This window comes from Panthera pardus, unplaced genomic scaffold (genome assembly GCF_024362965.1).
Source record: "Panthera pardus isolate Hobbes unplaced genomic scaffold, ASM2436296v1 HiC_scaffold_18, whole genome shotgun sequence".
Lineage (NCBI taxonomy): Eukaryota > Metazoa > Chordata > Mammalia > Carnivora > Felidae > Panthera > Panthera pardus.
The window spans coordinates 20,191,194-20,209,542 of NW_026526743.1; the positions used below are offsets into that span (position 1 = coordinate 20,191,194).

Genomic DNA, 18,349 nt, shown 5'->3' on the forward strand with positions numbered 1-18,349 from the left:
CGACAAAGGCAGCAAACGGAAATAGATCGGCTCTTAAAACCCTGAGCAGAACATTTTATTCTTCTCGAGAGTTGGTATTTTCGAAGGGTAGTGTCATTTAACTACTTTGGAGATGCTGTACCTCTTCTCTGAGCGTACTTAGCATGGGCGAAAGGGGAGGAAATGCCAAGAGCTACGGGGCATGTTCAGAGCCGCATTTCACCACAGCTGGCGATTAGTGATGCTGTCCTTTTGAATGATCAGGCGGATGACTTTTGCTAAAGATGCCTTAGCTGCCTATTCACAGTGAAAAGGCTGAAAGTGTTTCTCCTCCGTGTTGAATTAGGAGGAAGCTCCACACCTATCTCCTGGTTGACATGTGAACTTTAAAACAAATCCCCAGTCTTTTAGACTTGAGGAAGAATTATGAGGAGTTAGTAACGGCTGTGTTACATTTAGGAGAAGACATGTATTTTTTTTAATACACCTTATTTTTTAGAACAGTTTTAGGTTCACAGCAAAAGTGAGAGATTTCGGGGCGCCTGGGTGGCTCAGTCCGTTAAGCGTCCGACTTCGGCTCAGGTCATGATCTCGCAGTTTGTGAGTTCGAGCCCTGTGCCAGGCTCTGTGCTGACAGCTCAGAGCCTGGAGCCTGCTTCAGATTCTGTGTCTCCTTCTCTCTCTGCCCCTCCCCTGCTCATGCTCTGTCTCCCTCTGTCTCTCAAAAATAAATAAATGTTAAAAAAAAATTTTTTTTAAAAGAGAATTTCCCCTATACCCTCTGCCCCCCACACATGCCCGGGCTCTCCCATTACCACCCAAAGTCCATAGTTAACATTGGGGCTCACTCTTGGTGGGAGGCATTTCATGGCTTTTGATACATGTATAAGGACACGTATCCGCATTGTACTATGATGCAGAGTAGTTTCACCCCCTTACAATTCTCTGTTCCATCTTTTGTCCCTCCCCTTCCCCCACAACCCTGCTGATTCTTTCTGTCTCCATTGTTTGCCTTTTCCAGATTGTCAGATAGTTGGACTCGTACAGTATGTAGTCCTTTTTCAGATTGGCTTCCTTTCACTTAGAACTACGCATTCAAGTTTCCTGCATGCCTTCTCACGGCTCGATAACTCATTTCTTTTTATTGCTAAGTGATATCCCACTGTATTGTTGTGCCACAGTTTATTTATCCATTCACTTATGGAAGGACATCTTGGTGGAGAAGCCTTTTTCTTGTGTGAGATTGTGGGCACCTGATCTTGTGTGAGATCAGACCCGTTGTCTTGCTTGGAAACGAATGCTTCATTGCATGTGTGTTTTTGAGTTTCATTCAAGAAATACACTTTGTCCGTTTTCATCCAGAACGGCACTCACTAGCCAAATGATCCGTATTCTCAAAACCGTTTCTTTTAAATAGGTATGACTCCCTCACCGGGGTGCCAGTTAGCCAGCAGAACCTGCTACTGGAGAAAGCCAGCATTCTGTTTAACATCGGAGCCCTCTACACACAGATCGGGACCCGGTGCGATCGACAGACGCAGGCTGGGCTGGAGAGTGCGGTGGACGCCTTTCAGAGAGCAGCAGGTGTGTCTCCGCAAGGGCTGCTGGGATACAGTCCTGGCCCCACCAGCTGGCACTGGGCACTGCAGTGGAAGAGGGTCAGTGGGTCTAACCCGGGCCCACGAGGAGCCTCACAGGCCTGCAAGGGCCAGGCAGGTTTTTCTCGCTGGTGTTATCTTCCCACCGAGAGAACTGCTTAATGGCTCAAACCCTGTCACCTCAGTCTGGGTTTGGCCCATGCACACTGCGAACGAGTCCCGTGGTTAACAATTAATCTTTTCCAAACAGCTGGCCCCGAGGATGGCAGTGAATGAGTTGCTCTTTTGAACACTGTATTTATTGAAGAAGGGAATACGTTCTCTCAAAATAGTGCGAGTGTAGGCTCTTTTCGGTTTTCTTTTATCAGGCGTGGTTTGTCACGGCATTTTACTGTCCGTGCCTTTATCGTGTGCCCATTCTGCAAAGCTTGCCTCCCTGAGATTGCTCCTCTCAGCCCTCTGTGAAGCGACACTTAACGCCAGCCTGTAGCGGGGTAGGGGTCACCAGGCTGGGCGCAGCGGGTGGGCCTGGCTCCTGGGTGTCTGAGGGCCCCGCATTGCTCCCCTCCAGCACGGCCTGTGTCTGGCAGACTCGCCCTGAGAAATGGTGGGTGGGACGGCGACACAGCACCGACCACAGCACGACCCCCTCCACTGGCTTCATGTCAGGGTTCATTCCAAGCTGGCCCTTATCACTGCTTTGGGGCATTACTCCCAGCGGAGAACTTTCCGGGTATCTCACTCTGCAAGCCTTTGCCATTTTGGCTGATCGTGAAATTACTTCTGTTAAAATGACAGATCCCTTGGGATAAAACGACGCGCTAAGGTTCCACGTGGGAGCGGATTTCTTTCACTGTCAGTCCTTTTCTGGGCTCATTTTCTTTCTGAGGAACCTAAAGCAGGTGTGCTTGGTGACCCATCTCTAAGATTACAGCAGTATAGACGACATTAAGCACAAGAACAGAGTGGGAGCAGACCCAGAAAGGAGCAAATAGCCTGCAGCCATTGCCATCGTCCACAGGGCAGCTTATGCTTTGCAACAAAACCAGAGGAACCAGTCAGATGGGATTCATGTCAGGGATTTTATTTCAGCCTGGGGTTGACTGTCAGTGAAGGCTGTGACAGTTAATTTTCCAACCTATAAAAAAGTCAGCTAAGGGCTACAGCGGGAACATTCCCATTGGAGTGGGGGAGTCGATCTTTCCTGAGGTCCTGGGGAAAAGCCCTGAGTTTTGTAATGACCCAGGTGTTCCATGTGAGCGTGTCCGTCCGAGAGCCCTCCCGTCATCCTGCCTGCTTTCTGCTTTCACCTCCATTAAATGCCTGGTCATGTATGGAATTTCTCACAATTGTCCCAGGTGAGACAGGAACAAACAGGGAGTAGGCTGGTTTCCTTGCTTGATGCAGAGGTAAATGTTTTGGAAAAGGATCCAATTTTTTAAATCGTGGTAAAACATACAAGAGAAAAATGACCGTTGGCAGCCAATTTTAAGTGTTCAGTTCATTGGCATTAAGTACATTCACGCTGTTGTGCAACGGTCTGTCGCCAGGACCTTGTCATCTGCCCAAACTGAAACTCTGTCCCCATTGAATACTAACTGTCTATTCCCTTCTGCCCCAGCCCCTGGCGACCAGCATGCTACTCTCTGTCTCTCTGAATTTGACTCTGCCAGACACCTCATCTCACGGAATCATACAGTGTTTGTCCTTGTGACGGGTTTATGTCACGTAGCGTAACGTCTTCGTCCATGTTTTAGCATGTGTCAGAATTTCCTTCCTTTTGAAGGCTGAAAACTATTCCATCGTATGTATACACCACATTTTGTTTGACCATGTCGATGGACAATTCTACCTTTTGGCTGTTATGACTAATGCTTCCATGAATGTGGGTGTCTAAGTATCGGTTTCCATTCCTGCTTTCACTTCTTCAGGGTATGTACCTAGGAGTAGAATTGCTGGATCTTACCATGATTGAGACTCAGATTTTTTTTTAATGTTTTATTCTCATTTTTGAGAGAGACAGAGACAGAGTGTGAACAGGGGAGGGGCAGAGAGAGGGAGGCACAGAATCCGACACAGGCTCCAGGCTCTGAGCTGTCAGCCCAGAGCCCAACGCGGGGCTCAAACTCACAAGCCATGAGATCATGACCTGAGCCGAAGTCGGACACTTAACTGACTGAGCCACCCAGGCGCCCTGAGAATCAGATTTTTTAAGATGCTCCCAGATACCAGTGAGAGTAGTATCCCCAACTAATGTGAAAAAAAATTTCCAATTCGTAGGGGTTTTAAATCATCTGAAAGAGACGTTCACTCATACTCCGAGTTATGACATGAGTCCTGCCATGCTCAGTGTGCTGGTCAAAATGATGCTTGCACAAGCCCAGGAAAATGTCTTTGAGAAAATCTGCCTTCCTGGGATCCGGAACGAGTTCTTCATGCTGGTGAAGGTGGCTCAGGAGGCTGCCAAGGTAAGGCGTCCTGGTTCCCGTGACTTCTGGGGGTGGGCAGGATGTGCTGGTGTGGGCCCCCTGGAAGCAGCGGGGGAACAAGCCCGCGGCAGCTTGCCCGTGACCTGGGCAGCGTGCCCGCCCTGGCCAGAGCGCTAGCTTGCATTTTCTTGGCAAGTGTGGCGTTTTAGATACGGATCACTGATTCCATCTGCAGCTTAGCCTAAAAACCAGCATAATGACAGTTGCCTGATCTCCCTGTTAACTATGACACCGAAAGAACGAGGCACCCTTGGAGCTGCTCCCAGATTCTGGAGCGGCCTCCAGCAGGGCCGCTCCGTAGAAGAAAGGGCTCTTTTTCTGCACCCTGGGTGCGTGAGCACCCCTGTGCCAGGCTTCCCGTTCCCAGCGTTCCTTCTGTTTCAGGTCGGGGAAGTCTATCAGCAGCTGCATGCGGCCATGAGCCAGGCACCGGTGAAGGAGAACATCCCCTACTCCTGGGCCAGCCTGGCCTGTGTGAAGGCCCACCACTACGGAGCCCTGGCCCACTACTTTGTAGCCACGCTTCTCATTGATCACCAGTGTAAGGCTTGTGGGCTTGGAGGCTCTGGGCTTTGGTCTGGGTTGTGCTTCTGGGACATTGTGAGCTGAGCGAGAGCTGCCTGCCTCTCTGGAGATGCTCACAGCCTGGGGGCCCGTGTGGGATTAGGGGTTGTACGTTCCCGTTGTGGAGGAAGAGGGGTCGTGCGGTTCTGCCTGAGATGGAGCAGACGGCTCCTAGGAGAGGACTTTTCCCCTGGAGGTGAGCCCAGGGTTAACATCAGTGAAACACTCCCCTGGGCACCGCATCCAAGGGGATGCCCCCAAGCTCAGTATTCAGGATGATCTTTGGATGTGGTATTTTATTTTATTTTATTTTATTTTTCAGTGCATATCAGAAATGCATTTTTATTTTTACTTGAAAACAAATTTTTAGACAAATGATTTTAGTCTATAAATTGGATTTTGTTTTTGTACAGAATATAAAGATTTCCCTCACTGATCTTCCACGTGAAGGGTATTACAAGCCTGAAGGGAGATACTTTTCGCACACAAGTGTATATCTCACACGTAGGGGACTGGAAACCAATGGGGTAGTGCTTCTAACCATAAATTAGGACAAGTGACATCACATATTAAAAAGGGGTAAGAGAAATATTCTAGTTAATCAGATTCAAGAAGCAAACAGGACACAAAAACTGCGCAGATAAGACGAAGTCAGTAACTTTAGTTAGGATTCTGCAGATTATGCTGGAGTAACAGGTTTGTGGGGTTATAGTGTGTACCACATGACAACAGCAAGAAAGAGCCAGAAAGGCTGGAACAAGGGATTTTCACTAAAGCAAATTAACTTCTTGTCAACTGCCAAAACCAAACAAAACAAGACTGAGCATATGCATGTTAGTATACTGAAGGCATGTTATACCCGTTTCCATGCAGCGTGCTAAAAGTTAGATAGAACCTCTTCACTGGTGCACACGAATCATTAATAGTCACGGAAAGTTGTTTTGTTTGTGTTTTTTTGCCCCTTCTCACCAAATTTCAGGCATGTCTTGTTTTAGATGGAGTATAGCCTTTATCTATAATTTCGTCCTGTAAAAACATGTGAAGACAACGTTCATTCTGTGCCAGAGGATGACCAGCGAGCTTGTTTATAAACTGCCCCAGCCCTCGCTTCCTTTCTTCAATAAAATTATCATCAAATATTCCATCATCTCCTCTGAAAGGAAGTTGACGCAAAAATGCTTTTCCAGGCAGCGGGGGAACTACAACCTTGCTCTGTCTTTCTAATTCACTTTGCAGCCACTCAACGTCACTGTATCTTCTAATAGTAGATTCCTTCAGCTTGAAAATAGGCAGCTTTGTCTTGACCCTGATTTCGTCGGTGGTGAAGCGGCCCTGGCCGACCCCCACCGTCTGCGGGTTGCTCACATCGATCTCGAGAAGTTGCTGGGCGGCCCGTAGGCATCATTCGGGTTCTGGGGCTTGGTGATCAGCCACCCAGTGTCCGCCACGGTCTCCGAGATTTCACTGCTGCAGCTGCCGCCCTGGATGTGATATTTTGAATGAATCAAAACCAGAGCACCTGAGTGGCTCAGTTGGTTAAGTGTCCGACTCTTGATTTTGGCTCAGATCATGATCTCACGGTTTGTGAGATCGAGCCCCATGTCGGGCTCTGCGTTGACAGCAGGGAGCCTGCTTGGGATCCTCTCCCTCTCTCTCTGCCCCTCCCCTGCTCACAAGGGGGATTCTCTCTCTCGTGCGCGCAAAATGAATAAACATTTAAATGAATCAAAACTAATGCAAAAACCATATAATCCATGGCGATCCAAATTTTCTTTATTTTTTTTAATGTTTATTTTTGAGAGAGAGAGAGAGAGAGAGAGAGAGACAGAGTTTGAGTGGGGGAGGGACAGAGAGAGAGAGGGAGACACAGAATCTGAAGCAGGGCTCCAGGCTCTGAGCCGTCAGCACTGAGCCCAATGTGGGGCTCGAACTCACAGACCATGAGATCATGACCTGAGCTGAAGTCAGACACTTAACTGACTGAGCCACCCAGGTGCCCCAATGGTGACCCATATTTTAAATAGAGACTACAGATCAATAACAATGCTGTGCTGAGCTACACTGGAAACTGAGGCAGAGAGGAATTTTGATGTTTCTTCATCATGCATTTTTTTAGCATTAATTTTGATATTTAAAAAATTGCATTAAACTATCATGTCTTCTGATTGATGAGTTTTGGATGCCCTCTTACATTTTTAGCCCAAGCAAGGTGTCTTGCTCTCCTCACCCTAGTCTTGGCTCTGATCTGAGGTCAGATGGGACTTCTGTTGTCATTACTTCCAATCAAAGTAGCCCTCCAAAGTAATGAAAAGGACCACCTCTGGAGCCACACTGCCTGGGTTCCTATGACAACCTGCCATTTACTAGCTGTGTGGTCTTAGTTAATTTCCTTAATTTTCTGTGCCTCAGTTTTCTCACCTATAAAATGGGGATATGAAGAAAACCTATCTCATAGGGCACTTGGGAAAACCAGGTGCCTGTGTGCAAAGCTAAATAGTCCCTCATATCTAGTGGACGCTCGGGAAATGGTAGCTGCTACTGCCAGTGTTAATGTAGAGTCTATTAGACGGGATAAGTCACGTAAACCAATAGAAAGAACGACACTTTGGTAATTGCAGTAGAAACACAAATGAGGCAGCAGTTGGACTCCTTGGTGAGGTCACGGAAGGCTTCTCAGAGGTGGTGACGTTTGAGTTGGCCTTTGAACTCTGAGGAAGACGTTTGCGGCTGAGCAAGGAGGAAAAGGACAGCCAGAGCAAGAACACTAGCTGAGCTGGGGAAGGGAGGCCGGAAGTGTTGAGGTGGTGAGGCTAGAGAGGGGACACGTGCCAGGGAGGGTACAGGCGTGGAGGCCACCAGAGGTCTGAGGCGGGGCTACGCTAGAAGGTTCCGTGAGGTGGGGGAGTTGGAGGAGTTGGGGGCCCAGAGCCAAACCATGAGCCCCAAGAATGTGCCTGGCCCCGGGTACGCAAAGTAGCCAAGGGTGTGTCCAGGGGCAGAAAGACCTATCGTCCCAAGTGCCTTGTAAAACTGGAGAAGGAAGACTGGAGACGTGGTCGAGAGAGATCTCCCTAAGGGGTCTTCGGCACCGTCTCCAGAGTCTGTGGCCGCATCTGTGTCAGGAAGGGATTTACCCTGTGGCTTCCATTGCAGTGAAGCCTGGCGCAGACGAGGACCATCAGGAGAAGTGCCTGTCCCAGCTCTATGACCACATGCCGGAGGGACTGACGCCCTTGGCCACGCTGAAGAACGGTCACCAGCGCCGACTGCTGGGTACGTGTCGCCTGTCCTGCTCACAGGGCCCCGGACAGGTCCCCGGGGCAGGGCTCAGAGAGCAGGGCATCCTGAGTCGTCATGGCCACTGTGGATCAGTTATCGTGAGGCACATTCTGAAGACTCAACAGGCTTCTGGAACCGTGTTCTCGCAGGTTCTGTGAGGGCCCGGGCCAGAGCTCTGACCATCTTCCAGAGCCCTAGAGGTCCAGGGCTGGCCCTGGGTCATCCAAATGTAGAAGGACGTGTCTGTTAACTTTCTTCTGTCACACCTAAGAACTGGTGATGAATCGTCCTAGTTTGGCCCCTGCCAAGTCTCAGAGTGAAGATCTCTTTTCACGTGTGAAGCTGAATTCCTCTCCTGCCCAGACCTGCCCTCGTCTCATCTCCTCGATGGCAACTCCAGCCTTCTAAGTGCACAGGCCAGAAACCTGGGGCTCACCTTCTGCCTCCAGTTTTCTTTCTCATCCCACATTTGATTGGCAGATCCTGTTGACTCTCCCTAGAAAACACGTCCCAGATCTGACCACTTCTTAGCTACCACCCTGGTCCAAGCCACACGTATGATGTGCTTACTTAACAAACATCAACTCCCTTCAGCCTCACACAACCCTGTGACGTAGGTATGGTCCACTTTATAGTTGAGGAAATAGAGACCCAAAGGGCTCATAACTGGTCCCCCTGCTTTCCCTTTGCTCCTTCATAGTCAGTTCACATGAGGCCTCTGTTCATACCCTAATGGGCTCCCATCTCACCCAGAGTAGGGGCAGAAGCCTTCACCCTACACTGGTAAGGCTGGACATGGTCGGACCCCTGCTGTCTCTGGCCTCATAGTTCCTGCCTTTTGCTCTGGCCCTCTCCCTCCAGCCATACCCTCAAGCTCCTTGTTACCCTTGAACACATAATAGGCTTAGTCTTGCCCCAGGGCCTTTGCACTTGCTGTTCCTGCTTTCAGGAGTGCTTTCCTGTGATATCCTATGGCTGCTCCCTTGCCTCATTCGGGGCTCTACTCAGAAGTCACCTTCGGGGCGCCTGGGTGGCTCAGTCGGTTAAGCGACTGACTTCGGCTCAGGTCATGATCTCACGGTTCGTGGGTTCGAGCCCCACGTCGGGCTCTGTGCTGACAGCTCAGAGCCTGGAGCCTGCTTCAGATTCTGTGTCTCCCTCTCTCTCTGCTCCTCCCCCACTCGCACTCTGTTTCTGGCTCTCAAAAATAAATAAACATTCAAAAGTAAAACTGAAAAAGGTACCTTCCAAAAGGCCTTCCCAGATCACCCATCAGAGAAGAGCAACTCTCTGTTCCCGGTCTTCTTTTGCTGTATCTGCTACCTGCCCTGCTTTATTTTTCTCCATAACCTCATTGCCACACGGTCCCCTGCCTGTTTCTTTGCTCCTTAGTGATCTCTCTTCAACCACTAGCACATAAACTCCGTGACGACAGAGGCTAGTTTTTGTCTGCTGCTTTATCTCTACCGCCTAGAACACGTGGTAACTATTTGCTCAATGGATGTTTTATAGACCTGAGTGAGCCCTCCAGGCAGATCCTTCAGAAAAGAGAAGGTCCACCTTTCTGGGCTGGTGCTGGGGCACTTTGGCTCTCTCTGACACATTCACACTGCACTTTGGGACGCTGATGTCACGGGGGGTGCTTTTCTGTCGGCAGGAAAGTCCCACCTGCGCAGAGCCATTGCCCACCACGAAGAGTCTGTGAGGGAGGCCAGCTTGTGCAAGAAACTTCGCCACATTGACGTGCTCCAGGAGGTGCTGTCCGCAGCGCACCAGCGCTCCCGGCTCAAGTACGCTCAGCACCAAGAGGACGATGAGCTGCTGAACTTGATGGATGCCCCTGACATTATCTGTGAGTGGCCCGGGAGCCCGTTTCTCTGGGGGCATGGCCTGTGTGTGCTCATCTTGGAAGGCTGGGGCAGACCCTGCTGTGTGCTGGGTACTGCTCTCACCCTGGAGTTATCTGCTGCTCACGCAGCGCGGGGCCTTCTTTATGGTCGTTTGTAGCATGTGACTCCTTTCTGCCCCTCAGCGTGCCCCCTTGGTGTCCGGGCGCCCTGCTGCCAGGCTTGTCTTCATCTCCTTCACGACCCCCTTGGCTGACTGTTCTTGCCCAATCCCACCCACCCCTCAGGCATTCTTGAGAGTCTGCTCTCGCTGCTTTGCCTCATCCAGATGCCTTTCCTTAAAGTCGCACAAGCTCCCCGGGGCTCCAGCCGTCCCCTGTGGTCAGGAGACCTCGGAAACTACCTCCGCCTTGGTGTTTTTGCTACACCCCACGCCCCACAGTCCCTCTGCCTTCTGGGAGTGCCCTTTGCTGTGTCTTCTACCTCCGGCTCCATGGTTTTAAAGCCAAAGGCTTCCATATTCCCTTTCCTATGCTTGCTCTTTCCTGGTCTCTACATCCTTTAGCCACGCCAACATTTTCTCTCATTCTTTTTGTAGGACAACAAATCATTCTTATTATGAAATGAGAAGTAAATATAGTGGAATCAGGGGATGTGGGGAAAATTTTTACCTTGACAGTGAAAATGCTTCAAAACCTAGTTTATCGTGTGCATGGGTGTGTGTGGTAAGAACACTGAAGATCTGTCCTCCCAGCAAATTTCAAGTATACAGTATAGTGTTAGCTCTAGTCCCCCCGCTGTGTGTTAGATCTCTAAAACCTCCTCATCTCGCGGGACGGGACATTTGTACACTCGGACCAACGTTACCTCGCCCCCACCGTCACCCACCGTTCTCTCTCTGCTTCTGTGAGTTCGAGTGACCTCACACACCGCCAACACTTTCTGAGCATTTCCAAGGGATTCATTACCATCCTGGGCTCAGGAGGATGGAGACGTTTTGGACAGTCATTGCTGCCCTTGGGGCGGGGAGAGGGGGTGGTTGTCGGTTCTGCCCCAGGAGGCGGGGGTTGGGAGGCCCCTCTGAGAGGTGACTTGACGGTGAAGGGATGACAGGATCTTTCGAGGAGTTGGGGGGAGGTGGCCCAATCGAGAGAACCTCCTTTGTCCATACTTCCTTCCACCCCACTTCCTACACCTCGGTCCCTAGTCTGTTAAAGTTCCACCCCAATTTCCGGGGACCCGTTCCTGAGAGATGGAGCCCTGCGCAAGCTGGAGCCCGGGCTTGTCTGTGGTAACGCTGGCTGGTACCTACTGAGCACTTGAGGTCTGCCAGGCACAACAGTGAGCACCCTATATATACGGAATCTCCTTCAACTCTTCCTCCAACTCTTTAGGGAGGCACTGGTATTGCCCTCATCTTAAAGATGAGGCAGTAAAGGCTTAGGGAAATCAGAGTCTTTGCCCCGGGTGACCAGGCTGGCAGGTGGAAGCAGGCATGGTGCCCTGTGATTCTCCTTCATGGACACTGGCTCCCTCCTTGGCCCCCGTGTCCACACAGTGTACTGCATGGCCAGGAAGTAGAGACATCACCTCCACGGAGGGAGTGGGGGAGCGCGGCTCCTGGGGAGGCCGCCCAAGGCTGGTGGTGCCACTCTGGGAGTAGATGAGCACCCCGTCCGAGCCCGACACTGAGTCAGGCACTTTGTGAGAAGCCACAGGGCCATCTTGTGAATAGAGGGGTGTGTTCTGTCTCGGCAGGGCCAGGCTTCTTCCCCAGGTTTCCTTTGTATACTGCTCTTCATGTATTCTTGGCCTGCTCTGGGATCCTTTGTCAGGAACTGCCTAGCCTCATGGTAAGAGTTGGCGTGAACTTCCCATGAATGTGATGGTGGAGATTTAAGCTATCAGTGGACGCAACCGGGCAAACCGACGTCCCCCTGAAATCCTCATATCCCACATTAATGATGAAAGGAGGAAGCTCATCTCACCCGGGACTCTGTGCTGGGTCCTTCCTTCTGTAACAGCCACCCCTGAAATGTAGACTACTTCTCGGTCGGGTTTCCCGAGTGCCAAAGGAAGTCCGCTAGAATATAAACACACTCCTCGAAGGCAGGGGATGTGTCTTGATTGTCACTGGTCTGTCCCAGCCCCAGAGTGAGGTATGGCTCACAGTAGGTGCCCGGATGGAAGGTGCAGCTGACACTGGGCCAGGGGGTTGACAGTCAGTCCCTCTTCTGTACCACTTGTCTAGACCAAGAGGAAGGCCAGGTGACTAGGAGAAAGGTTTGCTCCCTCTTCCCTTCAGAGAGAAGACTTAGACCTGAGTTTTCAAGGATAACTTTCAATTATAGAAACATTTACGCTTTCACTTCTAATGTTCTTTTCCAGCTAAGACTGAGCAAGAGGTTGAAATTATATTGCCACAGTTCTCCAAGGTGACAGCAACAGACTTCTTCCAAAAGCTGGTATGTTGAATGCTTATTCCGTGATGACTCAAGGGGACAGCTCATATAGGCTGCAAGTATATAAAAGGCTATTTTTAGGTAACTATACTTTTTTTAATTGGAGACTTGATATAGTTTTTGTTAAGATGACTTTAAAAAAAAATTTTTTTTACTGTTTGAGAGAGAGAGAGAGAGAGAGAGAGAGAGAGAGACAGAGACAGAGTGCCAGCAGGGGAGGGACAGAGAGAGAGGGAGACACAGAATCCGCAGCAGGCACAGAGCCCAACGCAGGGCTCAGACTCATAAGCCTCAAGATCATGACCTGAGCCGAAGTCAAACAGTTAACCAACCGAACCACCCAGGTGCCCATAAGATGACTTTTTAAAGAACATTTTCTTTAGGGGTGCCTGGGTGGCTCAGTCGGTTAAGCATCCGACTTCGGCTCAGGTCATGATCTCGTGGTCCATGAGTTCAAGCCCTGTGTCAGGCTCTGTGCTGACAGCTCAGAGCCTGGAACCTGTTTCAGATTCTGTGTCTCCCTCTCTCTCTGACCCTCCCCCGTTCATGCTGTGTCTCTCTGTCTCAAAAATAAATAAATGTTAAAAAAAAATTTTAAAGAACATTTTCTTTAAAATATATTGGATATTTTAGAGAAAATGGCAGTTGGATGTTCCTGTGTGACTGCTGTAGCATGTATTATCCCAGACGCTGTCATTAGTCTCTGAGCAAGGCCAGGTGACATCTGCAAGGACAACAAGGTGACATTTCCCGTAGCTTTCATTTTTTTAAATGAAAGAGAGAGAGAGAGTGTGTGAGCAAACGGGGAGGGACAGAGAGAGGGAGAGAGAGAATCCCAAGCAGGCTCCGTGCGCTCAGCCCAGAGCCTGACATGGGGCTCGAACTCACAAACCGCGAGATCATGACCTGAGCGGAAATCGAGAGTCGGACGCTTAACCAACTGAGCCAGCCAGGAGCCCCTCAGCTTTCAAGTGCTTGATTCAGCCTTCGGATCCTGCACCTAACGATGCTGTTCCGCAGGGCCCCCTGTCGGTGTTTTCAGCGAACAAGAAATGGACACCTCCTCGCAGCATTCACTTCACTGCAGAAGAAGGGGATTTGGGGTTCACCTTGAGAGGAAACTCCCCAGTTCAAGTCCACTTCCTGGACCCTTACTGCTCTGCTGCGGTAAGTGTGTGCCACCGTAGATGGGGAGCAAAACTTACTGGTATCTTTGCAAGCAGTCAAACAGGCCAAACAGAAAGAAAGCTGCCCAAACAAATATATCTGGGTGTATGAATGAATTTAGGGTTCCTCTCTGTAAAAAGACAGACCGTGTGAAAGGCCTCTCATGGGTCTTACTCGCCCAGAGAGCAACGGATTCATGCATGCTGTCTTGAAGCAGACTTATGCAAATACCTGTGTTGTTAATGCACTTGGGAACCGATCCAGGGGTTGGAATGAACAGAACACTGACCTTCATTTAAATCCTGCTGTGTGTAGCTGGCAGGAGCCAAGGAAGGGGATTATATTGTGTCCATTCGAGACGTGGATTGCAAGTGGCTGACGGTGAGCGAGGTCATGAAACTGTTGAAGGGCAAAGGCAAGGACGACGTGGAGATGAAGGTCGTGAGCCTTCTGGACTTCACCTCGTCCATGGTGAGTGCTCACACCCCGACAGGAAACAGCAGCGCAGAGTGGGGTTGGTGTGAGTCCAGCCCCAGCTGTGTCAGCAGACCCTCCACCGCCTGCCTGCATCGGTGACCTGCCCCAGACACCCTGGGCCAGAGATCGCTGGAAAACTAAAAAATGCTGTACATAAAAGAACCACTTATTTTTCTGATTAAGTTATTTGTTACAAAAGTCATATGTACTTATGGTAAAAAAAAATACTCAAATGCTACAGAAGGGCACGAGACGATGTGTGGAAGTCCCTCCCCACACGTCAGAGGCAGTGCTGGCTGTTCCCCGTGAGATCTTGGGAAGTGTTTGATGCCTGTGCACATTCACGTGTGCGGTTATAGCCTTCGTGCTCCCTCAGCAGGAGAAACCGTGTACATTCTCTTCCACACTTGGTCACATTTAATTATGGGCCTTTGACTCTTCCCTCTATGACAGGGTTCGTTCTTCAGGTGTTGGCAGGGCATCCTGTGTGTAGGCCCTTCCTGGGTGTTGGAGCTCCAGCTAAACCAGGCTGATGAGGTCCCTGCCCCCAGAATGCTGGCCCTAAATAAGCAAATAAGTGGTTGTGATTTTTGACAAGTGTGGTACAGAAAATAAACTGTATCACGACAGAACGATTGGAGGCGGGGAGAGGCTCCTCTAGGCAGGGCTTGCACAGAGACGTGAGTGACAGGGATGAGCCAGCCATTTGAGGAGGCGCGAGAGGAGCATTCTGGGCAGGGGGATCGACAGGTGCAGAGTCCCTGTAGCAGGAAGAGGCTTCTGCTAGAGGAACAGAAAGAAGGCCTCTCAGTTGGAACGTGGTAACAAGGGAGGGAGTGGCAGGAAATGAGATGCGAGGGAGGCAGGGCCCCACTGGCAGTGGTGGGAGTTTGGAAGCCAGTGAGCCTCTTAAGAAAGGGAGTGATGTGTATTTGAGAAGGACATCTGGTTGCCTGGAGGGTGGCCGCAGCGGAAGCTGGCTGTAGCACGTGTGCGGGCCAGCGACGTGAGCACCTTACACTAGGGTGGGTGACGACAGAGGTGGAGGGAGGTGCGTGCCCCTGAGATGTATCTTTGTAGGTAGAGCTGACAGGGGTTTGTAGATGATCTGTGTAGAAGGCGTCATGGAAAGGAAAATGACCGCTCAGTTTGGGGCTTGAACAAAGGCACCATTTTTTCGTAGTGATGGGGAACGGGGGCCAGGGGCGAGGGAGGTAGAGAAGAGAGAAAACAAAGAGATGTACCTTGAATGTTTCACACGTCAAATGTAGATGTGAAGTAGGCGGCTGGATGTTCAAATCTTCAGTGCAAGGGAGAAAAGTCAGACCTAGAAATATCTGAGAATCACCAACATAGAGATGACATTTAAAGCCGTTCAGAGACTAAATGGAATTGCCCACGAGGGTCTGAGGGTCAAGGACTAATCCACGAGACACCGCAGGCATCTGGAGGTCAGTTAGAAGAGAAGTGGTAGCAAAGGAAGTTGCGAGGGAGCATTCGGAGAGATAGGATAAAGAAGTTTCTGGAATCAAGGAGAGAACGGTTGGTTGTGTAGGATACAGTTAAGAGGTGGAGAGGGAGGGAGGCGGAGCCGTGTCTATTATTATTTGGCAGCCGGACAAAAGGACACTTTTCATGGAGAGATGGCAACAGAACCCTGATTAGCGAGGGCTGGAGAGTGAATGGATCCTGTGATTCCTTTGATAAGAAACGTCCAGAACAGGCTAATCCACAGAAACACAATGTAGACTAGCGGTTGCCAGGGGTTGGGTGTCAGGGAATGGGGAATAACTACTGATGGGTACAGGGTTGCTTTCTGGAGGGCAAGGACACGTTCTGAAATCCCACGGTGGTCCCACAACCCTAAATATGCTCAAAACCACAGAATGGTGTTAAAGTGGTGAATTTTATGGTACGTGAATTAGGTCTCCATTTAAAAATGAAAGAAGATGAAGTCGAGGGACTCAGTGAGCATCTTGGAGAAGGGATCATGAGAAATGGAGTTTTTAGGGGCAGATCCATAGAATTGCAGGACAAGGGATCAGGGTCCCAACCAGAAACAAAAGAAGTTTGTCCAAAAGAAGGATAAATAAAAGAGCTGGGCTCAGGACCAGAGATGTCGTGATGGTGGTGGGGAGTTGCACAGCACAAGACGTAGCTGTACAAGGAGAAGGGCTTATCTTTCCATCCTATAACTTTGAACCAGGCCCATGAAAGTGCTGAGGTCGGGGTAGAAAAGCAAGGATTCGAGACTCAGACGTGCTAGAATGGACTTCTGGCTTTACTGCCAGTGGAATGACTGACCTTAGGCCTCAGGGAATGGTTCTGAGCTGCAGGAAAATGGGGCGGGGGTGGGGGGCAGTGCCAGCATGGGATGCATTTCCATTCACAATAGGTGTTTAATAACCGTGATAGTTATTCTTTTCACCCGCAAGGCCTTAGACAATAGCAACTGAGCGCTGTTTTTAATTGCTTTTGCTTCAAACACAACCAGATAATGAGAACAATAAAGCCCATGCCCTGGTTGGACTGGTGACCTGCTCCCCCACTCTCTGAATTGTGGGGACCCCCGGCACTCCTCCGTGGAGCGTTATTTGGAATACTACTGATGTAGCAGAGACCCCAGCCCTGGAATCAGGCTCTGTCTGCTACTAACCAGCTGTGTGGCCTTCGGCAGGTTACTACCCTCCTTAGGACTGTTTCCTCATTGGTATAAAGTGGGACGGGTGCAGTGGTTTCAGACTGGGCTCCGTTAATGCTGTGAGTCAGGGGGGTGCCCCAGGAATATTTGGGATGGGCAGTGGGGAGCATGCTGCTGGAGGCCAAGACAAAAAGGGAATGGCAGAAAGGGGGCAGACATTGGGGTGCAATCTGGGAGGGGGACATAGGAAAAAGGGAAGCTTTTCAAAGGCGGTGGTGGTGTAGGTGTATATAGATAACACAGCAACTGTGTGCCGGGAGGCAGGAGTGCAGGAAGGAAGGCACACCCAGAGGGCGGGGGAGATCCAGGCGCACAGAACTGGTCTTCAGGGGCAGATGCTATTAAGGTAACGCAGTATCAGGAGGACGTGTGTGGGGCGTCAGGAGACCTCCAGAAGGAATGAAATTGGTAGAATAATGTGCTAGGGATTGAGGTGCCCAGTAGGGGTTTGGGGTCAGGGTTAGAACGCCAAGGGATGCCAGCTGGCTCGGTGGCTGTTCCCCAGTAACATGCAGCCATTTGAGTGCAGGCCTGGGGGGAGGCAGAGGGTAGAGTTTCACTAGACTTGGCATTTGTTGGTTGAACTATGGCAGAGGAGAGGGAGTCTGTAAGGCAGTGGTTGTAAAGATGGATAATGGAGTCTAAGCAGGTTAAAGTTGAAAAATGTTTGCGAGCATCACATCTACATCCAGGACGGTTTGTTATTGGTTTTCATTAAAAACAGTGTGTAGTGTGTATGTCTTGTAGAGTATGGAGGGATTAAATGGCAGTTTTATAGAAAAGAGGTATCTTCATCCAAAGGAGCCAGACTCCAGAGTGAATACCCTTCTTTATCGTCCCATCTCTCAAATCCCGATTTCTATTATGAACAGTGTACCCCACCACTTTAGATATGTTGTATGTATATTTAAAGGCCTGATCCCAGTGCCTGGAACATAGTAGATGTTCAGTAAACACTTGAACTTAGCAACCTCAATGTCAGGCGGACCTTCGAAGCAGGTGATAACCCGCATGGAAGGTTACAGAAAGCAAGGATCTTCAGATGTCTTAAGTGAGCCCTGCGCAATCTTTTAAAAGTTGATAGTAGTGCTTCTGGGTACAGAGTTTCAACTGGGGAAGATGAAAGCGTTCTGGAGACGGTTGGTGGCGATGGCTGAACAACCGTGTGAATGTGCTCCGTGCCACCAAACTGTACCCTTTAGTGTGGTTAAAATGGTCAGTTTTCTGTTATGTATATTTATTTCATCCGTTTAAAAGATAGGGGGAAAAGCTAATTAGCATCTTCACCATGGATTCTAGATGGTCAAGAGAACGGAGTTGATTTACACTGGCTAGCATGGACTGAAGTCCAGTGTTCATTAGGTGAAGAAAGCAAGAGGCAGACCGGTGGGTCACGTATTCCTTTTAAGGAAGGACAATGGTCACTAGTATGTGCACACAATACCTGTATATGAACATTATCTCTAAAAGAGTAACAGAAATAGTGGTTACCTGGAAGCCAAGGTAGGAGGGATACCTTCTGTTCAGTACATACATTTCCATATTGTTGGCCATGAGCATGTATTACTTTTACAAATAGAGTAAGAACCTTAAAAAGTGAGTAGTGGTCCCTCACCTAAATTACTACTAGTGAGTCTATTCCTTAAAAATTGTCCTTGTTTTGGGGTGCCTGGGTGGCTCAGTCGGTTGAGCGTCCGACTTCAGCTCAGCTCATGATCGCACAGTTTGTGTATTCAAGCCCCGCGTCGGGCTCGGTGCTGACAGCTCAGAACCTGGAGCCTGTTTC

General features: G+C 49.8%; 1 protein-coding gene and 1 pseudogene across 1 annotated transcript in view; one reads left to right on the plus strand and one right to left on the minus strand.

Moving 5' to 3' along the window:
• Nucleotides 1-18,349, plus strand: part of RHPN2 (rhophilin Rho GTPase binding protein 2) — a 58,704-nt gene that overhangs the window by 38,716 nt on the left and 1,639 nt on the right. Inside the window, exons 7-14 of the mRNA XM_053906041.1 lie at nt 1,397-1,563; nt 3,858-4,045; nt 4,451-4,607; nt 7,784-7,903; nt 9,567-9,761; nt 12,145-12,221; nt 13,239-13,385; nt 13,701-13,856. Of these exons, the coding sequence (XP_053762016.1) occupies nt 1,397-1,563; nt 3,858-4,045; nt 4,451-4,607; nt 7,784-7,903; nt 9,567-9,761; nt 12,145-12,221; nt 13,239-13,385; nt 13,701-13,856 (1,207 nt within the window). The remainder of the gene's footprint in view (nt 1-1,396; nt 1,564-3,857; nt 4,046-4,450; nt 4,608-7,783; nt 7,904-9,566; nt 9,762-12,144; nt 12,222-13,238; nt 13,386-13,700; nt 13,857-18,349) is intronic.
• Nucleotides 5,567-6,386, minus strand: LOC109251598 (sorting nexin-3-like; annotated as a pseudogene).